We start from the raw sequence: 21,838 nt of genomic DNA, 5'->3' as shown, positions 1-21,838 counted from the left end.
GAAGCCGAACTATACAAATATCTTTGTTTTATTACTGTGCATAAGAACCATACTACAAAAAAGGTATCGGACAAAAACTCCAAGTCCCATGATGCAGGTGGGCAGGCGAGGATCCAACCGCTTGGTCAGTGCCCTCGAGCTGCTCATCACCGCAGCCTCACGTCGCTGCTTCTCGGATCCGTTAGAAGAGAAATGGCTGCAGCTCTGTCCCGTGCCCTCAAACTGCCCGGTAAGATGCTCTGCTCGTATTTAGGCGAGACAGTTAACGAGCATACTTAGCAGATGATTATTTTACTGAATCCATCACCAGTAAGGACTAGATTGTCTGTGATGATCCTTCTTTTTTCACTCTGCTGTTTATATGTAGTTGCTTCATTTAATGCTTGGATTTGAAACACATTCAGCATCTGTTTCGTATTCTATAATATTACGGAGAACGTCATTTAAAGGATGTAGTCGGATAAGATACATTTGGTTTTCTGTGTGTGTGGAGCAGCATGCTGACGTCTTTGTGCCCAAGCGTCTGTACTATCTGCTGCCTTTTAGCTAGCTGCTAGCTACTGTGAACAACACAAACTGACCTGCTGCTGCAGTAAACAGGCAAAGCATAATGATTAAACATGACGCAAGACAACATATTATTCTGTATTTATAATGACTTACGTGCATTTATATGTCAGTGTAATACATTTTTTTAAATGTGCTACATTTTGAGGGGTGTTTCATTATGAGCAGGATATTATGTATATATATATATTTTTTACATTTCTGCACATTAAAATAGCTATATTCAATCACTATAATATTTATTGTTATGGTATTATTTTATGTATGCATGTTATTATTTCACAAAGCTAAAAAATCTAAACAATAACTTTATTCTTAATACTTATTCCTTTAAAAAGGTAATAAAAAAACAACAACAAAACAATGTATATACAGCAAATTGACCTGGGTTTAGTTTTATGTGACAAAACTATATATATATATATATATATATATATATATATATATTTATATAACTACAAAAATATATATAAATAATACATTCATTTGTTTAATGTTATGGTTGTCTGAGTGTAAAAATGAGATATGTTTGAGGGGGTTAAGTACTTGGGTGAAATGCATTATTTGACATTAAGGCATTTAGCATCAGAGGGGGGAAAGAGCATTAATGTAATATGCCGATTAACAGAAGGATACATCTATAATGGACCATTGCTACTAGATAATATACAAGTATCAATTATATAGCAGCAGAGTATAACAATACAACACTGTGACGTAGTGACTACATATGTCAACCTCTGTGTCTCTGCAGGGAAGAAGGGCTCGGAGCTCGGGGAGTACGACCCTCTCACCCAGGCAGACAGCGAGGACGAGAGCGAAGAGGACGACCTTGTCCTAAACTACCCCCGAAACGGTCTGGGCAGGGACAGCTGCCTCGGCGCCGGATCCTCAAAGCTCCGCGGCGGCAGAACTGGAAGACATGTGGGCGCCGAAGACGAGGCCCCGGAGGACGAGGACGAAGAGGACGATGAATGGAGGGAGCGGCTCCCCAGCAAATCAAGGCAGGACAGAGACGACGGGAAAGGCGTGCAGTACTGGAGCCACAGGGACTCAGGCAGGGACAGGGCGGGGGACGACAGAGGGGGGTCTGGAGGGGCGTTAGGGGGTGCTGTGATGGGGGTTGAGGCTGAAGAGAAGAGGATGAGGATGAAGAATGCTGTCCGAAGTGCATTTTTCCTTGTGCCTCTGGTGTGCGCCACATTGCTCGTGCTGCTGTGTGCATTTCTGATTCCCTGCCAGAAGGGAGAACTGGAGAAGAGGCTGCAATGGGAGAAAGCGCTGGGAGTCGCAGGAGGTAAAGACAAAAGAGTCAAAGCTTACAACAAGTCCTAGTCAGAGATTGAAGCTCTCTGCTACTTTCCCTTTCACCCGGGGGAACACGTACATGCCAATTAAACCCAAAAAAACAAGGAAAGTGTAACAACAGATTTGGTTACTTTTCGCTACGAACAATACTGACTTTACAAAGACTTACTGAGGAGTCTCTGTGGCTAGACGAGCCTGGCTCACCCATTAATTAGTCAACTGTAATTATACAGACATCCGAGCATCACTTTGCCTACCACATGTGCTGTCTCAGCATGTCGCATAAATTACAAACTTGACAGGATTGTGTCTTAAATGACCCCAAAAGTATTTTCAACAGTATTTAAGGGGAAAAAAACAGAATACATTGCCAGGAAATTTAACTGTTAAAGTTTTTTTAATTAATTTCTCTTGTTTGCTCTCTTGTTTTTATGACCACTCACAGTCAGCAGAACACTTAAGCCTTGCCATCATTTAAAAAGCAGCCTCACTCTGATCCTTCTTAAAGCAGCGGGTGGATTTTTAAGCTCCAGACAAACACTGACGAGGATTCCTCTGGTGGGCGGAGTTCATCTTGTTTTGTCTTCTTTTTCTCCGTCCAGGTGTCAACCCACCTGCACTCGCGCTGTGGGATGTTGATGGGGATTCAGTGGAGGATGTGTTTCTGGGCGTTACTGAATGGACCAATGACACCCATCCAACACAAGGGAACAAAGGTACGCGACACATCTCATGAAAGGGTTTCACCAATTAATCCTGATTCATTTCTTCTATTGATTCTGACATGACAGATATACACATTTGGTGGCCGATTTAACAGCAGCAACAGTTTACAGATATAGTGGCCCGATTTGGTGAAATTTGTGAGCTGGAATTGAAAAAGACCTTTTCTACATGGATTGTGCACCTTTTTTTGTCAGTCTGACCATGCACAGGTGCACAGAACGCTGCTCACCTTAACTAAATACTCCAGTGAAGAATGTTTAGCATTATAATACATTTTAAACCAACTCAGGCGAGCCAAAAGCTGCTCTGCTGGATGCTCTGCTTCATCTGCTGCCTTGCTGAGTAAACAATACAGTCTGAGTGCGCTCTGCTTGACAAACTACACAATGACACCATTTCTTAATCATCCCAAGCTCTGTTTTCTTATCATCTGTAAAAAAGGTTTTATATCAGAAAACATATACCCTGATATCGACTACATATCGGCTCGATAACATTGGCTGACAGATATATCGGTGGGGCTATAATTTAGACACTGACATTCTTTGTTTGACCCAGTTTACAGCACAGTGGCCCTGTCTTCAGTCAGCGGTCAGGTGCTGTGGAGGAAAGTGATGCGGGAGACCGTGAAGTACATCCAGTGTGGGCTCCAGTCCAGCACCCAGTCTTCACCTGTGGTCCTCATCATCGGCAAATCCATCCTCATGGCCGTCAACGGCACCACAGGTTAGCAATCAAGTCATTCAGTAGTTTTCTGCATGATCAGGAATTCCGCATCCAGATAAGAGAGGTAAGCCAACAGGTTAAACTCTTGTTGAGAACAATCCAAAGAGCCAGGTCAAAGAGGTCTCCTTTTAACCCCCTCCAGGAAAGAGCTTGTGGTTTTTCCTGCTCAAGAACATTGTATCCCAGGCGGTGTTACTTCCAGACCTCCAGGGTGACTCGGTTCCAGATCTGCTGATAGCCACCCTGCCTGCAGACGAGGTACATCTCCCCCATCACGTTAAATATACATTAAGTTACTCTGAGGCATTTTACATCATCTAACCTGCAACAAGAGACCGCACTTTGTGGAAAAGATTGTTAAAGGAGATGGTAGTATATCACAGTAACCATTCAAATGCTAAAGCTAAATATCTGATGTTTTTCTTTCTTAGGCGTCGGATCTCTCCCTGACTCTGATCTCGGGTCTGACAGGGGCAAAGCTCGGACATCCCGTGCCTTTCAACCTCACCGGACAAGGACGCCTGATAGGTCCTCTGCTGCATGAGACACCACAGGGGGCTTACTACATCCTCTTTGGACTAGGTAAAGGGATCAGCCAAATATATCAATATAAAGGTCTGTAGAATTGCTCTAAAGACACCGTGTGTTTAGAGAGGTTGCGCTACTTTGGCTGCAGCTATAAGTGTGCAAATAGTTAAATATAAAAAATGTTCTTAGCACCATGAGGGCTCTGACTGATTTAGTTACTTTACATTCACCTGTGTCAATATCTTTATCCATCAGGTAATGTGGAGGCGATCTCTCTGCGTGATATCTACATAAAAGCCACTGGAAAGATGCCAATAACTCAGGCACTTAGAAAGAAGGATCCAGGCTGGGAGGGACTCAAAAAGACCAATTCCTCCTCCTTCATAAATATTTACAGGTACACCTCAGTGGCTCTGTATGGACACTTCTATTTTTTGTGTAACCTTTTTTTTGTTTGTGATGAGGAACACACTTCTACTTCTTCTAAAACATGTTCTCCTATTTATTGTGTTGCCAGTAAAAAAAGATGGCAATCACTAGTTTACTGCAGAAAATTTCCAACAATATAAGTCCTAATGTCGCCTTTATTTTCCTCTTTCTAGAGGGGCTGAGAGTGCAGAGTTCTTGCTCCCTCTTGTAGTCGGTTTGGGCGACAACCACAACAGCCTGGACCCCGTTACCAACCTCAACTCCAGCAAGAGCGACTGGGTGCTGGTGTACGGCTCCAGCAAACTGTCTGTGCTCCGTCAGAAGGACATACGGAAAGAGTGGACCTTCAACTCATCTCAGCTCCACTGGTAAATCCCTGTGTAACACAATCTGAATACATCTATGTCAAACCATAATGTAAAACAGTTTCAGCTTTTTGAAAGGCTGAGAACAAGGTCTGAATTTGCGAAATTTCTCCTATATTTCTTTGCTTGTCACAGTCAACCAGTCCCAGGACACTTCAACGATGACAGAGTGCTTGATCTTTTCATTCAGCATGCAGCAAATGGCACCATGCAGGTAAAACAAACTCTTTCATTCCCTCTTTTTAAGGTTAAAATTAGTGTGAGGGCTCACGTGTTGCACAAAAATATGGGTTAAACTCTCTTTATTTGTTGTTTTTTTGCCAGAAAAATAAGATTAAGAGTATTGAGGATCTATTGGTATCTTTAGCGTAACTCTATGTTCCATTAATTGTGCCTGTTTTCCCCTCCTCTTTGTCTCTCAGGCGCAGGTCGTTGACGGGGCAAACGGGCATCGCCTCTGGTCGGCAGACTTTGTGTGTCCTGGTCTTATGTTAGAATCTTCAGCGATCTCGACCTCAACTGGCCAATCAGCGTTCCTCTTCTGGGCCAGCGAGCCAATCAGAGTGCAGAAGAATGTCACAAAGACAACAGTGAGTCTTAGTCGGGCAAAATAGTGTTATAGTCTGTGTAAAATCTTAAGCTAAAGATTGTTTAATAATTTGGTCTTTGAGTTTGATCTGGAGGAATTAATTAAATGCACTCATGTCAATAAAACTCGTCCTCACTGGCTCTAGGTGGCACCAGGTTTTGCTTCAGCTCAACCGCTTATCAGGAAACTTTTCCTGTTGCATCCTGCATTTCCCACAATCCTGCTGGAGCTCACCAGCACCACAGACACGGCGGTTACCTCTGCAGGTAAGTTAAAAAGTAGCTTTAGAAAGCTGCAGAACAATATCTGTTTTTGTAACTTGTGCTCTATAAATAAAGGTTATTATTATTGTTTTTGTATAATAATATTTTTCATTCTTTATCCAAAAAGATGCTAACAAAGTACTTATGAAAAAGGTTTTTTACTTCCTATATTGTCCTTCTTTCTTCTCTGACAGTGAGTTACCACGAGCACCAGAAAGATGCCTTCTACATCATCGTGTCCTCCCGACCCACGCCTGGCTCTGAGCCCGGCGCGCAGATAGTCAAGAGCATGAGCCTCAGAGCCGCCATCGCCAAAGGACAAATAGTCCGATTAGGGGAAAGCAATAAGACCGGGGAATCTGTTAAACCTGGAGCATACGAGGTCAACAAGTTCTTCAGGCGTCTGTCCTTTAAACAGCAGGTGAGAAAGACTCAAGTGGGAGATCAAGGGAGTCAAGTGAGGTAACAGAGCAGCCTTTTTGGTGTACTGATAAATGTCTGTGTTGCTGTGTTTAGTGATGAGCCACCACTGCTGCCGGGGTACGACTGGAAGCAGCATTTCACGTGAGGATGAAATGGACAGAAGTGGGAACTTCTCTGCACTAAGGCGACACTGAGATTCATTTTGAGCCTGTTTGATTCACTAAGTATGATTTTAATTCTGTTACTTGGGAAAGAGATTTATTTTCTGTAAAAAGATTATTTGTAGGTGGACATTTTATTTGCATTGTGTTGGTTTTTATTGTGTTTTTACAATGATTATTTAAATTATTTAACCTTCATTTGAGGATATATTGAATGTTTATGACTGGATGGCAGAAGGGTACTTTAAACAGCAGTTTTATTCTGACAGTGAAGCACAATAATGCTGATGAAAGAGCATGTAAATGTGTTTACATTATGCATCACTTATATAACTCCTCCGAGGCCAGTATACTCATGTGGTGTCATCCCCCAGTCACATACAAACACTAACGCTGTTACTCTGCTCATCACTATGTTAATATTATAGGGAGTGTGTAAATATCTGATGCTGTACAGTATTTATTGATTTGCCTTGTTGATTTATGTTGTCAGACTTTTTATGTATATAGTCAACCACAGTTTTTTCTATGTGGCCGCTAAAAGTATGGCATTTAAATGTAAGCTGCAACGCAAGAGAAAGTATGAAGATAAATTCTTACTGCATCATGTGGTTATTTTAAACCCTTAATTCACTTATCTATTTATTAAAGCCTGTTTTTATCAGTAAATGAACAAAATATGAATAAAAATGTGTAAATATCCTCATTATAAGTCATAGTCATAATAATTAGAACTATAAGAAGTCAAAATTTGATCCAAAAAAAGTCACAATTACGAGAAAGATTGTTATAATTATGAGATAAAAAGTCTAAATTGTTGGTTTTAAAAGTCAAAATAATATGATGAAAGTAAATTATGAAAAAGTCATAAATATGTCAGAATTACAAGATTAAAACATTTGAAAATGCAAGAAAAAAGTAATAATCAAGAGATACAGTCAAAATCGTGACAGAAAGTCACAATTAAAAGATTAAAATGAAGAATTATGATATAACAAGTCTAAATTATGAGTTTAAAATGTCATAAATATGCGACAGACGTTGATAGTTATATCATAAATTTGAAACTACGGGATAAAAAGTCGAAATTATGTGATAAAAATTCATAATTACAAGAAAGTCGAAACTGAATAAAAAAAGATTGAAGTCAATATTGAGATAAAAGTAGTAATTTCGAAATAAATATTATGATAATGTAATGATAAAACGTCGTAATCTTTTTTGTAGTTAAATTGGCTTCCATGTTTATTTTTTTGTGTATCCAATAAATAGTGAAAAATTATTATTAAAAAAAATATATATATATTGGTGTTACGTTACCGCCAGGTGGCGCTGTTGCAGCTCCACGTCCAAACTGATATCCTGTTTTCCGCATTGCTACCGCATCAAACGCTGTCAACATGGCGTCGGCCCTCGGTCGCCTGGCCAGGCTGTCTGCCCTTAGAAACGCTCGCTCCTCTCTGCTGGCCCCCTCACACGGGCCGGGGAGGGTCGTGACACCGGGCCGGACAGCCGTGAGCACTTCATCCGGCGGCATTCTGCCCAGACCCAAGAAGGTGAGTGCTGTTTGAAGGCTCGGTGTGGTGTGTGTAAATCACAGCTCGGTTATGAAATAAGAACGAGAGCAGAGAAGTTGTCCTGAAAGTGTCAGTCATGAGTGCATTTAATAAAAGTCTGGACAGGCTGCCTGACATGAACTAACTTAGTTGTTTTTATGGTGGGCTGTGCGACACTGGGGAGCAGACCCCCTTCGGCCTAATCCGGATTGCTCTGGTAGTGGTGCCCTTCTTGTATGTGGGGACTCAGATCAGCAAGAACTTTGCGGCGCTGCTGGAGGAGCACGACATCTTCGTCCCCGAGGATGATGACGATGATGACTGAGGGCTCTGTGGGATTCCTGGTTATCAGGTATCACCCACTTGCTTGGATTGTGGGCTTAATGGGGAAATATGCCAGAATAAACACACACACACACACACACACACACACACACAGTAACTAATGGATAAATTTGCATGTTCTGGGTGAAGTGGGGACACTTACTAAGCAAGAGAGAATATATACTGATTCAAAAAAGTACTATAATCATTTTGATTTATATTATTATTTATAAACATTACCGATTCTGTATTTGAAACATGTCCTATTACCAACCAGAATAAATAAAATACTGCACAAAAGCTCTTAGATGAGGAGCTTAAGCTCACGATTTATGGCAAATTTCTTTTCTCAAACACCAGTTTATAAAATGTAAAGTTAGGACAAGCAAGGAAAGTAAACATTTAAAAATTCATGTAATTACTAACACGGTCAGTTTGTTTTGAAGTGATTAATAAACATCAAAAGCATGATTATCCCTCATCTGTAGCTTGCATACATGAGCAGATGTGAGTTTTTATTGCCAAGAAATTGTCTGTTTTTAGCATATTGGACTTAAAATAAACATAAAACACTAACACTCAAACTTTGTTTCTCCCGCAGGACATCTTGTTTTGTCACCACTGGGTCGAGTCTGTGAGCCTGCAAGCACATAAATGCCTTCCTGTTGTTCCCTCTGCTGTGTTCAAGTCGCCTTCTGTCCACACTGGGTTCAGGGTTTTTGCTGTTATCTACACTGATAGGGCTGTCCCCTGCTGATCATATCGTACTGTATTTGCATGCACTACTTAAGTCTTAATAAAAGGGAATAATATATAAATTATAGCACATGCTCATGGTGGCATTCGTGTACTTAAATGAAAACAATCTCAGTAAAAAGCTGAATAAATCACAGCACAGAAACACTTAAATGTGCACATATACAGAAGGTGAGTATCAAAACCGGTAGATTAAGTTTCTTTGGTATACCTGGTTCTTAAAATAGCACACCAGTCATGTTTCTATACCATCCTAAAGAGACAGTACATCCTTAATTAGATATACCTTATTTAGTTGGCTTTCCAGATAAATATTATGCGTTTTGGGATGTCTACAGAAACATCTCATATAAGGAAAACACACAATGGGTAGCAATAACTAAATCAGCTTTTTAAGAGCTAGTTCTCTTTGTTTTTTTTAAATTAGATTTTCAATAAAAGACACAACAATAGGTATGTGGGTATTAAGTGTGTATTTACAGTAGAGGGGAACATCTGTCACACTGGACACAAGCAGAGAGGGGTCAAGGTCAGCAGAAAGCGACACAGTTCATGGGTCGTGGCCCCGGTAGAATTTGGACAGGAAGTCAGTGGGACGAGGTTCTTCGGTCTCGTGGAAATAGCGCATTATGTGAGTCTTCTGCTTCCAGACGTGGATTGTTTCCTGGAGTTCCATTTTCCCCTGGAGATTGTATAACACGCACACACACAAGAAAATGCTTCAACACACCCTGGAAGACACTGTGTATTGAGCATCTAATACAATACACCCTTTTTCATTCAACTGTGATGGGATTCTGGATCCACAAACACTGACAAGAGGTACTACGCAGCCTAAATTGATTATAGTTGGCACGGTGAGCAGATCAGTGAAGAACTGTTTTTACCTTGATGACCAACATGTCGATTACACGGGGATCCGTGACATGCTTGTTTTTGTCGAACATCTCCCTCACTTTGTCTCTTCCCTGACGTGACGAGATGTCCAGCTGAAACATTGCCACTGTGGGAAAAAGAGACAAACAAAACTTAATGTTTCCATCCATAAAACTTAAACTAGAAACGTATTCTTAATGATTTTAAAAAAGGACCAGGCTTTTTGTAAATGTACCTATTTCTTTGGGTCAACAGAGCCAGTGTAAAAAACAAAACAAGCATCACATTCATTTCTCACCTAGTGACTTTGGCTACACATGCAATATCTGACAGAGGGATACATTCATGTTCAGTTTGTTGATGAAAATACAGAATTTTCCCTGCATTTCTCTGATTTTTTATGAAACCAATATAGTAGACAGGTAGACAAGCAAATCCCTAGCCTTCAAAAGTTGATGATGTTCTACAAAAGGCGAGTTATACACTTTTTCTTAGCACAAAAATCTAAAATTTGAAGGCCAGGTATGCACACACAAACACCATTGGCATTGGCTTAAAGGAATGCACCATTGACTATATAAAACAGAACCACTACTGTGTTTTCTATCCTTCATAAACCGATATCTACAACAGTTGAGGAAGATTTGATGCAAGTGTTATTCCAAATGTTGCTTTCTGGAGCACGGGAAGGAGTACATATTGTACGGTATACAATGAACGGATAAGGTATTAACGTATGCAGTTCTGACTTATTTGATTAAATTATAATATAAACGTTTCATTCATCCACGTTACATTGTAGAAAATAATGTACTTTGTTATGGTATGGTTGTTGTTTGCTAGTGGCTAATGTTGTTCACTAGTCCGAACCTCTACATAGACACGACCTTGACGCTCGCGCTGCGCCTTGTACATCTTTTAACAGCCACAGCGGACCGACATACCTGTGTTTGGGACCTCTCGATACCAGGCTCGGTACAGCTCCCGAACCCTACGCTTGGCTTCATCCAAGTCTCGGCTGAAAATCGGTTTGACAACTTTAGTAGCCCCAGCAGCGGCTCGGGCAGCTGCTGTCGACGCCATGACTGCTGTCGTTAGGCGTTTCCGGTTTTAGTTATAGGATAGGCTTATACACGCTGTGCTGCCCTCTGGTGGTATGGATGTTTCAATACAAGAAACGGTCAGTCACGTAAAGTCCGTTAAAATAACATTTCATAATTGTTGACAATGTTTTGGAGACATTAAGCTTCAAAGTTATATCTGTACTGAACTATTTTATACGTTTGAGGTGTTTTTAATACGGTTTTCATTCAAAAAACTTAATTAGTTAAATATTATGTATATATATATTAATATATGCAGACTAAATATTAAAAATTAATTGAAATGCTTTAAAGTATGACAATTTTGTGTTTTGATTGTTGATTGAGAATTAAATCAAAACACTAACGACTGAAATCGTATTTAAAAACTGAACATATTCTAGATGGCATGTATTTGAGGGCTTTTCCACTGAAATGAATTATACATTTCTTTCTATATTTCTGCAATCCATATCTCCCAATGGATTCTTACTGTATGTATCGCACTTATCTACTGGTATAAAATAAATTAAGGAGCATGTGTTTAATTCTAGTCTGTAGACGCAGGTGTACAGCATCATTGAAATTAAATGCATAGAACAGAAGTGTTTTTGTTGGATTTTTATTGATTGCAAAAAATATGTATAATTTACAAAGACGATACAGGCTCTACAGTACATTAAATATGAAAACATTTTCAAAAGGCAGGTAGATAAGTCATTTTATCACAATTCATACTGTCAATAAAAAAATTTGGCTCATTAATGCAACACCTGTCATATGTTATGCTGGTTAGAATGATCAGGGGAGACTGGAAGCTTGAGGGTTCTTAGCCACGGTTTCAAAATAAAGACATCTGCGATGTGGGACAACATTCATTCAACAGCTTTTACAAACATGCCCAAAGAAAGTTGAGCCTGAATTTGCCTCTATACAATCATAGATTGACTTCCAATTCAGCCTGCCAGGAATTAGAAACTTTGCTGTCTTGTCCTGTATTAATCCCAAAAGAATTTTTTAACACAACACTACGTAAGCACACGTGTTCTCAGGTTAAACAAAAAATACTACAGCAAATGATAAGCTCCCATTTCTATAGAAACATGTGCCCTTTTCACAAAGTAAACATGACTCAAAGGCTGTACAACATAAAAAAAGTGAAATGACAGTAGCTCTGATGTAACTGTGTTGACCTCTGACCTCTCAGGCACAAGACACAGAAGCAATGAGAAGAGTATCCAACAAAAAAAGCTGATACAGAATGAACTCTTTATATATAATACCAAATAAAAAAAACATCACTCAGCAAAGATTCCAGTTTTCAGACCAAAGGCGCACTCATTCAAAGCTAGAATAAAAAATGAAAAGTGCAGTTTTATATAACGTGTGGCCCAGTTTAAAGAAACCAGCTTAATAGCTACTCTACACTGCTCATTGGCAGAACGATTGAAAACTAAGGCACTATCATGGTCCCCACACAGCCAGAACTGTCCATCAATCATCTCCTCTGCTTCCCTCTGGACCTCTTTGATTCAGTCACCATGGTGTTGACACACCTGCAAAACAAAACATACAGGTAATGATATAAAAAAAATCTGATTATACAAATTGTTTTATCTTTGTGGGTATGAACACCAACACACCTGTTTGGTACCAGCAGCAGACTCTCAGTGGTCCAGGCTGTTGCCCAGCTTCTGACCCTCATGCAGAGCGGCCATGGCCAGCCTCAAGTGCTCCTTTAGACTCTGGATCTCTCGCTCGCTCCGGCCTTTCATCCCGCTCAGCTCATCCTGCATCTCTGTGTATCGTTCACTGGCCAGCCGCTTCTCCTACAGAGCAAAGAAGGGGTAGACAGACTTTAGTTCCTCTGTATCTGCCTGAAGTAGCATCACATCCACCGTGGAAAAAAAACATGTATACTTTCTGTAAGCATGCTCTGTTTGAGTTTTTTAAACCACATCAGTCATGTTTTCAGGCATTCTGTTTGTTTCTGTTTGTTTTTACTCTTTGTTTTGTATAATGTGTTTAGTTTCTTTATGGTTTCAGTTTGTTTTACCCTCTCTGTGTTTTAAAATTGCACTGTTTCATTGTAAAGCACTTTTGTAACTGGTTTAAAGGTGCTCTCTAAAGAAAGCTATTATCATTATAATTTAGAACATTTTTGACCACCTAAACCAACTATAGAGTTGTATGTTTCTTTAAATGTATGTTGCTTTTTGTTTATTGTTATCAACATTAGCCAACACATCCGGGAAATGTGTTGCCAGCGGAACTGCTTCCAGGCAATGACACGCTTAACCTGGATGTGGGGATTAACATTTATGTTAATCATCTACTAGAGTAGGGCAAACTTGTACAAACGTGCCAACACACGCACATACACTCACAGTACCGTGTTTAGAAACTGCAGTTCATTCCTGAGACAGCTGATCTCCTTGTGTAGGTATTCTATCTCGTTTTCTTTCACCCTGAGAAGAACCTAGGAGGAAAACAACAACACAACATAGCGCACGTTTGTCATTGGCTGCCAGAAAGACAAAAAAAAACCCACAAAGAAAACATCTTTTATTGCCCTTAATTGTTATAATTATCACCTGAGTCCAGCAAGAATGCACAGCAGTTGTGTTCTGGCTGATTTATGACACAGTCTCTGTAATTTATACAGTACATGACTTGGGCTTTTGGCCAAATGTTGTTTATCATGACATTCTGAAAACTACAAAACTGGTTTGGTAACCAGAAAAAGCACAAAGGAACTGCTACATTTACGCTTCTGCTTCATCGTGACTCTCAGAGGCAGAGTGACAGTATCATTTGTTTTGACAGCAGCGAGGCGTACTACTGAAACTGATGCTCCACTAGAAGTCAGTTTCCGTTTAAGCATTCTTTAGCAGAACTTAATAACTCATCTGCATAGTGCAGTACTTTGAATTGTATTCCTGATCGCTCACTGTGACACAACACACTGCAAATAATGTTTTACATGTCGACATGATGAAACCTCCAATATTACTTCATGACTCAGCTAATTGAAGCTGAGCCCTGAGATGCTGTTTGTTGAGTTTATCACAAAGAAAAACAGATCAACGTTTAAAAGTAAACCAAAGGTTAATTTCTTGCAGCTTGCAGAGAGTTCAAAAAACCACCAAGCACTTTCAGTTTAGTGCACACAGAAACTGAAAGGTGATGCTGGTGAATCGGAGCCCTTACCTCGAGTTCACAGGGCGCCCTGTCTTTGTTGTGCTCCGAGTCCCGATCTGCAGATCGCATACGACTGATTTCTTCAGTCACACGGACCTTTAAGTCCTGCAGAGAAAAAGATGCTATCTTTATTATTTGAATGATTCCATAGAAAGACTTAACATTTATAATAAAAATATTTTTCGTGAATACACCTGCAGCGTTAAGTAGAACAATCTTAAAGTTTGAGTTGGTTTTGAGTTCAGCGTGAAAAGACCGCTCCATCACGTCAGATAACTCACCTGGTTCTCTTTCTTCAGCTGCTCCATGTCCCTCTCCTTGCGGCTGATCTCCCTCTCTCTCTCTGCATTGTTCTGCTCAGCTCGATTTAAGTCCAGACATTTCTGAGAGTATCGCTCAGACAGTCCAGCCAGCTCTCTCTGCAAGGCCTGAGATTCTGCCCTGCAGAAGTTGATAAATGGAGCGTAAAACTGTGTTAATGTTGGGTCCTGAATGTATTTATTGAATATGTAAGTATAAGAGTGTCATATAATGTACAACAACATGCTGTTAAAAAGCTAGAGGGTGTTTTCTCGTACCATTTTCATGAGGCAAGTATTTCCTCCTGTGGTTTTAAACCGCCATTGCTCATGACCAATAACCACAAAAATAAGGAAGGGCATGCAGAGAGTGCAAAAACGCAGAGCAGGCAGGAAGATAAGTTGTTAAATGCAGGTTCCACTAGCAGCCACTTAGACAGCGTTGTGTCACAGGGACTTGTGAGGCATACAAAGGGAAACTAATCCATGACCAAATTCTTCTACATTCCTTGAGTGCCGAACAGGACCCAGTGGCCGCTGTGGTAATGGCCTCGCACAGACAGGACCCCTGGATTGCCCTAGAGTCTTCAAATTCTACCCTTTATTTAATAGAAACCCCTTTGTGGCCAACTAGCATTTAAAAGCACAAGAGAGCTATTCACATAAGTTAGCAGTGTTGACCTGCACTGACTCTGAGGGCCAGGCTACAACCAAGAGGCTATGTTAGAGGCAGCATCGACTCACACAAGACAGGGTGAAAGACTCAATATTAAGAAAACGAATGTTATTTTTACCAGGCAGATGTTTGCCACTGGTATGCATAACGTTCAGAACGCTGTATCACTTGAGTGGCAAGTGTGCGTTTCTAGCAAACCGCCACAAACTGTTATTTAAAGTTACTTACTTCTGTTGGACTCGTAAAGTCTGTGAATCCAGCGCCCCACTGCCTAGTCTTTTGGCTTTCTCCACCTCTCTCTCCAGCTCCTCTTTGTGTTTCTTCTTCAAAGCCTCCATCACTGAAACACAAACATACGTGATCTTTCTGGTTAGCTGATAACACATCAGGAACGCTCCGTTTTGGACGATGGGGTACTCAGGGGTAAAAGGATTCAAACTGAATCAAACAAAAGAAAAAAGTTCAATGTGAAGATAAACAACATTCACAGCCTTAACCTGCATTAGAGAAGACTGGATCAATAGAAGCCTTAGATATGATGGTCCATATTAAATATAGGTTGTATAAATATTATGTTTATTCTAAGATTGAAATAGAATTACATAATTCAGAGGTACTGAACGTCCTTATGTGGATATGGAGATATTTTTATTCATGTTTTGCCCAATTCTCATAGTTTGACAAAAAAGGATACAACCCATTCCTACTTTAAGTTAAACTCTTTTTGACCTTAAACCCATCCAAATTAGAGTCCTCCTGACCTCGTGCGATGTCCTGGGTCTCCTCCAGCAGCAGCCTGTCCCTCTCCGTCTCATGCTCCTTGATCTGGCGGTCGTGCTGCCGCTGTAGCTCCTCCAGAGCCTGTCGATGAGCGCGCTCCATGGATGCCAGGCTGCGGCCGCAGAGAGCCTCGGGGCCACAGCCACCCCTCACACCTCCTCCACCTCCCCTTCCTTGTAGTTGCTCCAGCTGCTGCCTCAGTGACGCCACCTGAGAACATATAAAGACGGAGGTAAAGCCCACTGAGCGACAGAATCCTATTGGTCAAATATATAATTAGCATGATTAGCATTTAGTTTATCCTGTAAACAGAGTAAACTAAATTTGTCCGTTACATCACTTGCAGAACCACGGTACACATGCTTCAGCCATAGCTTACTATGGGCAGACTAATGAGGCCAGCACTTGCTCCACTGCTACCCTGGGACACGGGGTATTCGACTTTTGCTGTATGTAATAGCATTTTACTTCAAGATGCACAATCTGTTTAGCATGTATTTAACAGCTCTAGTTTATAAATTGAATTAAGAGCATGATGAAATGTGCAGCTTTCTGCAAATGATGTGTAGAGTCAGGAACCACAAAAAGATTCAAACCAAAGATGCACATCACAACACACAGAGACAGAGCAGGCAGAAGTTTCAGCAGTATTTCCCATATTATTATCTGTGTGCTTTTTACACTAATTGTAAGTTATTTGCAATTAATTTCCCTGTGCATAATTTGGATGGAAAACGCTGCTGAAGAGCAGAGGCAAGGGAGAAAAGTATGGGCTCTTGTGTTAACAGGCAGAAATAGGAAATGTTTACTCCATCCGTACAGATGCAGAGTTAATTTGCATTTTATGAAATTTGCAAATTGGAAAAACTTCTCCACGCACTACCTCCCTCTGCAGCGCCTCATTGGCTGACTGGCTGGAAGGCCGTGATCCCATTGCCGGTAAGGAGCTCATCTCCTTTAACGGCATGCGTTCGAACTCAGCCCACTTTTTCTCTATTTCGTCCTCCTTCCGTAGCCTTTGGTTTGATCCTCCGCTCGTGCCCTTCCTGGACAGCACGGCCTCCCACTGGCTGCTCGTGTTCCTCTCCTCCTGCCACTGGCTGTGCTCCCTCCCCTGCCCCTCTCCTGCTTCTCTTTGACTGGCCGGGAGAGGGGCGGATGAGGCGGGAACAGGGGAAAGCTCGACGTATTCAAATCTCCGCTGTGTGGAAGGGGCGGAGGCGGGAGGTTCTGATGGAACATCGGCATAACGCGATGTAGGGCGACGGGAAGACTGTAGAAAGCGAGAATGGGAATTTTCCTTGTCGCTGCTGCTGTCAGGTAATCTAGAGAAGATACGAGAAAAATATAAATCAGGTCTTTTTTGCAACATTTTGCAGGGTTAGCGTTAGCTTACACCCCGGAAGATACTAATATTTACATGCTTAAATTGTATATTCAACAATTGGCAATTACTGTGTGAGGTCTGGAGAGCTGCTGGGACGAATGCACTTCTTTAAAACCTCTATCCAATTCCGCCTGATCCCAGCCGTCATGGCGGACAGTGTATATGCGGATTCCCGCGTCTGGAGAACAAAAGAGAAAACCAGGTTGAAGAGACACAAAGATTTGACAGAACTGGGATGAGATGCAAAGGATAAAGGAAAACTGAAAGAGAGAGATGCAGAGTGAAAAGTAGAAGAGATACTCACAGAGATGTGAGTCATGATAAGGGAAAAACAAGAACACTAGGCAGAAATTGAGAGCGGGTGTGGTTAATGCTGAAAAGGAGGACAAGAAGGGATGAATATAAAAGGGAAAAACAGCTGCATACATGGCCTGTGAGAGAAATGTAGCCGTAACAGATATGCTCACCTGTATCTGAAAGCCATAGTTCTTCTCCACATCAAACTCAGACACCTTCACGCAGGATTTTAGGTCAATCTCGCCATCCAAGTCATCTTTCTGTACAGAAAACACAGAAACACTTACAAAAACTACACAATACAGTATGTTGTAATTAGGATTATTACATTATTTCACACACTTAACAAGCAAATGTGAAAAGGAACGTGTACCTCCTCTGCACTCGAGTCTCTGTAGTACTTCAGTCCCGCATCCGTCAGAACAAACCAGTGCTTCTTCCACTAAAGGAACGCAGCAGATCTCAATAAATCCAAAACTGAACTGATGTCGGCAAATCTTATGTTCAAATATGACAACCATCAAAAGAATAAAATGTCTCTATCTGACATCATAAGACCAAATAAATGCACTTTATTTTTAGAGTTTGGTCTGGAAGAGGAACAAGACAGTTGCAGCAGGGCAACAGAGTGTGATGTGTGAAGCAAGAAGCTAATTCACTCAAGCACATCATTGAAAGAGAGAAGACACCTGCTGTGCCTCGAGCCACAAAGCTATTACTGTGATAACCAGGATAATCTGCCGCTATCGCCTTACACACAGCCTTTCTCATTAAGAAACGAGGGACCGAGAGGACGAGAGGAAAATATAACTTGTGACATTCAGCTTCACTGTGGCCTACCTCGCCGCTCCCGTCCAGCTTGGACATCCATCCCTTCTTAAAGTTCAGGAGGTCGGGCTGTGGAGAAAAGAGTTCACAGTGTCATGTTCAGTGAGCTTCATCTGAAATGTAACAAATACAAAACTGGAAGGAAGGGAATGCTAAATGCTATCGGACTTCACTAAAAACAAAAGGGAAAGAAAAGGGAAAATGTGTCCGACTGGAACATTTGAAAAAACAACAGAACAAGGAATACCAGAAGGCTTATCAAAGGGTGGCGCACATTCAGTGTAATTTTATCTATAAAAGACTCCAGCAGGTTAATTCTTCCATTGTATGTGAAGACAACAGATACAATGCTGCTTGGGACAGCGTGTGGAGAAACCTGCCTTTCCGAAAACGCATGTTGAAGCTGGCTAAGTTGGTCCTGGTACGAGTACGAGTGTTTTTATATTTTGTGTTAGTACTTCTTTAAAGCTTTATTTTATCATATGTATATATACACAACATAATGTTGTTGTAAAAAGGGCTGTAGCAATGCAATAAAAATGTCAATGGCTGCATAGAGAGATGCACATATAGGGTGTGAAAAATGACAAGAAACAAGAAGTATTCTGTAAAATATCTGCAGACAAGAGACAGCATGAGGAACCCCGAGCAGCACGATGACAGGAAGAGGAAAGCATGAGCTAGATAATTCAAAATGTGGTGATGCCAGATTAAGATTAGGCAACGTTTTCCATACATTCCTCAAATGGCTTATCTCTCTTTCACAAGAATGTATACTCCTCACGTTTTCTGCATTCCTCTTGTCATCTCATTCACTATTTTCTTTTCCATTGCTGCTACCAATTCTTCATTTAATTCCCCTGCTCCATCATTCTGTTCTGCTCCTTCTCTTTTCGCACTATAATATGATCTCTGTCATCCTTAACCGCCACTTTTCTGTATTTATAGGTCCCTCCTGGCCTCAGTTGTGTTCTTGTAAGCCACAGTGCCATCCAGTTTTTCACTGAAAAAGCATTTCCTCTATGTGACTGATCTTCTTCCGTCTTTATTATGACAACACATTTTAAGGTCTGTTGACTAACAGTAAACTGTGTACGTGAATTTATGTTTATTAATTCATAAGTTTGGTAAACAACAAATACATATACACAAGAGATTAGGACGCTTAATAATCAATGGTGACCGGGTTTTTTCCTACCTAACCTCAATGAGTGCATAGGTCGAATTAATGAGAGAGCTCTGATGTGTCAAACCTCATCAAAAATTAATGTAACTAGTCAATACATGCCCATAAGCAAGGTCAGGGAGTGGCCATAGAAGGTCACAGGAAAAAAGGGGCAGCATCTGTTATGGAAAACACAATGCCACAGTGCTTCTCCTTGTCATGTGCTCCCAGATCAGTGACCTTTCTTAAAAGGTCAGAGTCAGAGGGAAGAGGGTCAAACACTGGCGACAGATGAAAGAAAGTCCACTCTTACTGACTGGAGTACTGTCTGGTTATAATACTGATTGATATTACAGCATCAAGAATGGCTCTATTCATTTGTTTCTGTTACTTAAATAGGTTAAATCTCTGAGCACACTCATTATGCTGGTGTTTGCTTTATTCAATAGTTAAGAGAGCCAATATGCCGAGGTTATTTGATTAAAAAAACACATTTGCACTAGTTTCTTGGCTGAGTATGTGTGTGTGTGTGCGTGTGTGTGTGTGTGCGTGTGCAAACAGGGAGCGTGTGTAACAGCTTGCTGTAAAAACTGACACATACAGTTCAAGCTACTTGCTAATGACACTTCCTGCTACTGTAAACAACACAGGGTAAACAGATAACATTACACCACACCTGAACACTAGCATGACATTTTGTAGGCTTGTTCCAGGAACAGAAATGTACAAACACAAGGTTTAACCTAGCAAAGTACACGAACGTATAATAAATATCACAAAACAATGAACATTTCCAGCTTTAAGCTAGCAGGAAGTTTGAGACATTTCTGCATACTTAGCGCGTGCACATCTCTCGAATCAAAATCAGTTTAAAGCTCATTCGCTTTATACTTACTCTATAAGCCTTTTAACTCGTTTAAACAACATATATTTGATTTTGTTGTTGTTGTTTATATATTTAAGTATATATCAGGAAAAGTAACTGAAAAACTGGTCTGAAGTTGCAACTTACCGTCATGATGACAGGATCCAGAGAGGGTTTTAAAAAGACAAGAGAAAAGTACCGTTACCTCCCTTACAAAAAAACTTCTTGTTGTTCTCAGTTTCACAACCAAACTACGCGAAGCGTCTCGGGCAAAAACCTTACTTTCTCGGAGGACACATTGGCGTTATGCGAAATAAGATAAACCCCCGCCATTCATCCCCATGTTAAGTTAATCAAGCGAACCGCCAAAGTCCATGATAACAGATTCTCTTTCCAACCTTAAGGAGAAAGTACATCCACACGACAAAACACGGGGGGAAAAACTCTTGGTGTTTAAAGGTTATAAATTCCAAACTTTCTGACAAGTCGTGGGCAGCATACGATACAATTCTGACTGCTGTGTCTCTGCTCGCTGCTCTCTCTTCCACTTCCTGGGCGGATCCGCGAAGATCGTTTTTAGAAAACATGCCTTCTCCTACCGAAACGCATGATGCTGGCTGTAAAAGAGCCGTGCGGGGACCTTCAGGGGCTAAAGGGATCCAGTAGGGTCCCCAACAACACGTGGTATAATATATCTCCGATTAATTGCCCCCAACAACAGGTTATCATAAGAAAAAAACATATGAAAATGGTTAAACTGACGTCTCACTCCCCCCCTTTCCTCGGGACCAAATCTCTCTAACCGTTTTGAGGGTCCTTGATGTGGAAAACGTTTTGTAAACTCCAACTTTCCAAACATACAAAACTAATTCACTTAATTTTTCTAACTTAATGTCTTTTAGCCTTTCAAACAATGCGGCACCCCCCTCCAAAAACTTCTCTTGGTAGCTATTGGTTTCAGTTCAGGAATTTCAACACATGCCCCAGCAGACCACAATTGACAAAGCTCAGTGAGTCTTATGAAATGCCTGTAGGGTGTAGGTGAAGTCTACAGACACACAACGACCAGTCGTTAAAGTAAAAATTAAAAGAAGGTAAAGATGTGTGGTGTAGATATGCCAGCAAGGTTAGGGTGTCAGGTACATAAAAAGCTTTATGATTATAGACAGGATCTGTGTGAGCACATGACAAACTGCCAGCATGTCCAGTCAATATGTAACAGAAAGATATTGAAGTATGCTTAACTCCAATAAACTTGTATTGGACCATGGGTGCTTCAGGGTTTATTATCTCCTTTACAAATATTAGTGATAACAGTAAAATGTAACTTCGCCCACACTGAAAGAGAGGTTGTCCCACATTCATACACATACTGTACATTGAGTAAGATAACACAGTGTAAACAGACTGGCTGTATCACATACCTGCATTTGTTCTGATCTGTGGTGATTACCTTTCCAAGAACTGCTCTCGTCAGCGGTGGGACTGCCAGAACGCTGGAAGGGAACAGCTCACAGTTACCAGGATAATCAATGTCTGATTGAGCAAACATTGAAAACTCCAGAGTTTCCCATCAGCAGACTCTTACAAATCTGTTTTACGGTATGTGGACGATGTGGTTAAGCATTAACATACAGGTGAAAACCACAGAGCATGAGCCT

The 21,838-nt window shown here is 40.9% G+C and overlaps 4 protein-coding genes across 4 annotated transcripts; 2 read left to right on the top strand and 2 right to left on the bottom strand.

Moving 5' to 3' along the window:
- The first annotated feature begins 147 nt into the window (after positions 1-147).
- fam234b (family with sequence similarity 234 member B) lies at positions 148-6,678 on the top strand. The gene is made up of 13 exons (XM_069676068.1): positions 148-229; positions 1,322-1,864; positions 2,478-2,591; positions 3,160-3,327; positions 3,470-3,585; positions 3,759-3,909; positions 4,111-4,252; positions 4,458-4,652; positions 4,785-4,863; positions 5,072-5,239; positions 5,384-5,504; positions 5,696-5,922; positions 6,018-6,678. Exons 1-13 carry the CDS (start codon positions 193-195, stop codon positions 6,018-6,020), a joined length of 2,064 nt encoding a protein of 687 aa, XP_069532169.1. The 5' UTR covers positions 148-192; the 3' UTR covers positions 6,021-6,678.
- An 801-nt stretch (positions 6,679-7,479) lies between these two features.
- On the top strand, positions 7,480-10,239 carry LOC138604489 (essential MCU regulator, mitochondrial). Its single transcript, XM_069676444.1, has 3 exons — positions 7,480-7,641; positions 7,829-7,993; positions 8,567-10,239. Exons 1-2 carry the CDS (start codon positions 7,486-7,488, stop codon positions 7,964-7,966), a joined length of 294 nt encoding a protein of 97 aa, XP_069532545.1. The 5' UTR covers positions 7,480-7,485; the 3' UTR covers positions 7,967-7,993; positions 8,567-10,239.
- ndufa6 (NADH:ubiquinone oxidoreductase subunit A6) lies at positions 9,178-10,697 on the bottom strand. The gene is made up of 3 exons (XM_069676443.1): positions 10,542-10,697; positions 9,609-9,724; positions 9,178-9,403 (listed from the first exon to the last, which is right to left on the bottom strand). The coding sequence occupies exons 1-3, from the start codon at positions 10,678-10,680 to the stop codon at positions 9,272-9,274; spliced, it is 387 nt and encodes a 128-aa protein (XP_069532544.1). The 5' UTR covers positions 10,681-10,697; the 3' UTR covers positions 9,178-9,271.
- Positions 10,698-11,292: 595 nt separating this feature from the next.
- On the bottom strand, positions 11,293-20,728 carry triobpb (TRIO and F-actin binding protein b). Its single transcript, XM_069675720.1, has 13 exons — positions 20,325-20,728; positions 18,160-18,216; positions 17,693-17,761; positions 17,490-17,579; positions 17,091-17,200; positions 16,519-16,960; positions 15,617-15,845; positions 15,084-15,195; positions 14,162-14,321; positions 13,890-13,985; positions 13,072-13,158; positions 12,323-12,508; positions 11,293-12,235 (listed from the first exon to the last, which is right to left on the bottom strand). Exons 1-12 carry the CDS (start codon positions 20,328-20,330, stop codon positions 12,347-12,349), a joined length of 1,620 nt encoding a protein of 539 aa, XP_069531821.1. The 5' UTR covers positions 20,331-20,728; the 3' UTR covers positions 11,293-12,235; positions 12,323-12,346.
- Positions 20,729-21,838: the final 1,110 nt, after the last annotated feature.

Source organism: Semicossyphus pulcher, unplaced genomic scaffold (genome assembly GCF_022749685.1).
Source record: "Semicossyphus pulcher isolate SPU_LCO1_2020_fin unplaced genomic scaffold, fSemPul1.0.p SCAF_25, whole genome shotgun sequence".
In the NCBI taxonomy this organism is placed as follows: Eukaryota; Metazoa; Chordata; class Actinopteri; order Labriformes; family Labridae; genus Semicossyphus; species Semicossyphus pulcher.
This window is presented reverse-complemented; position numbering and strand designations above follow the sequence as displayed.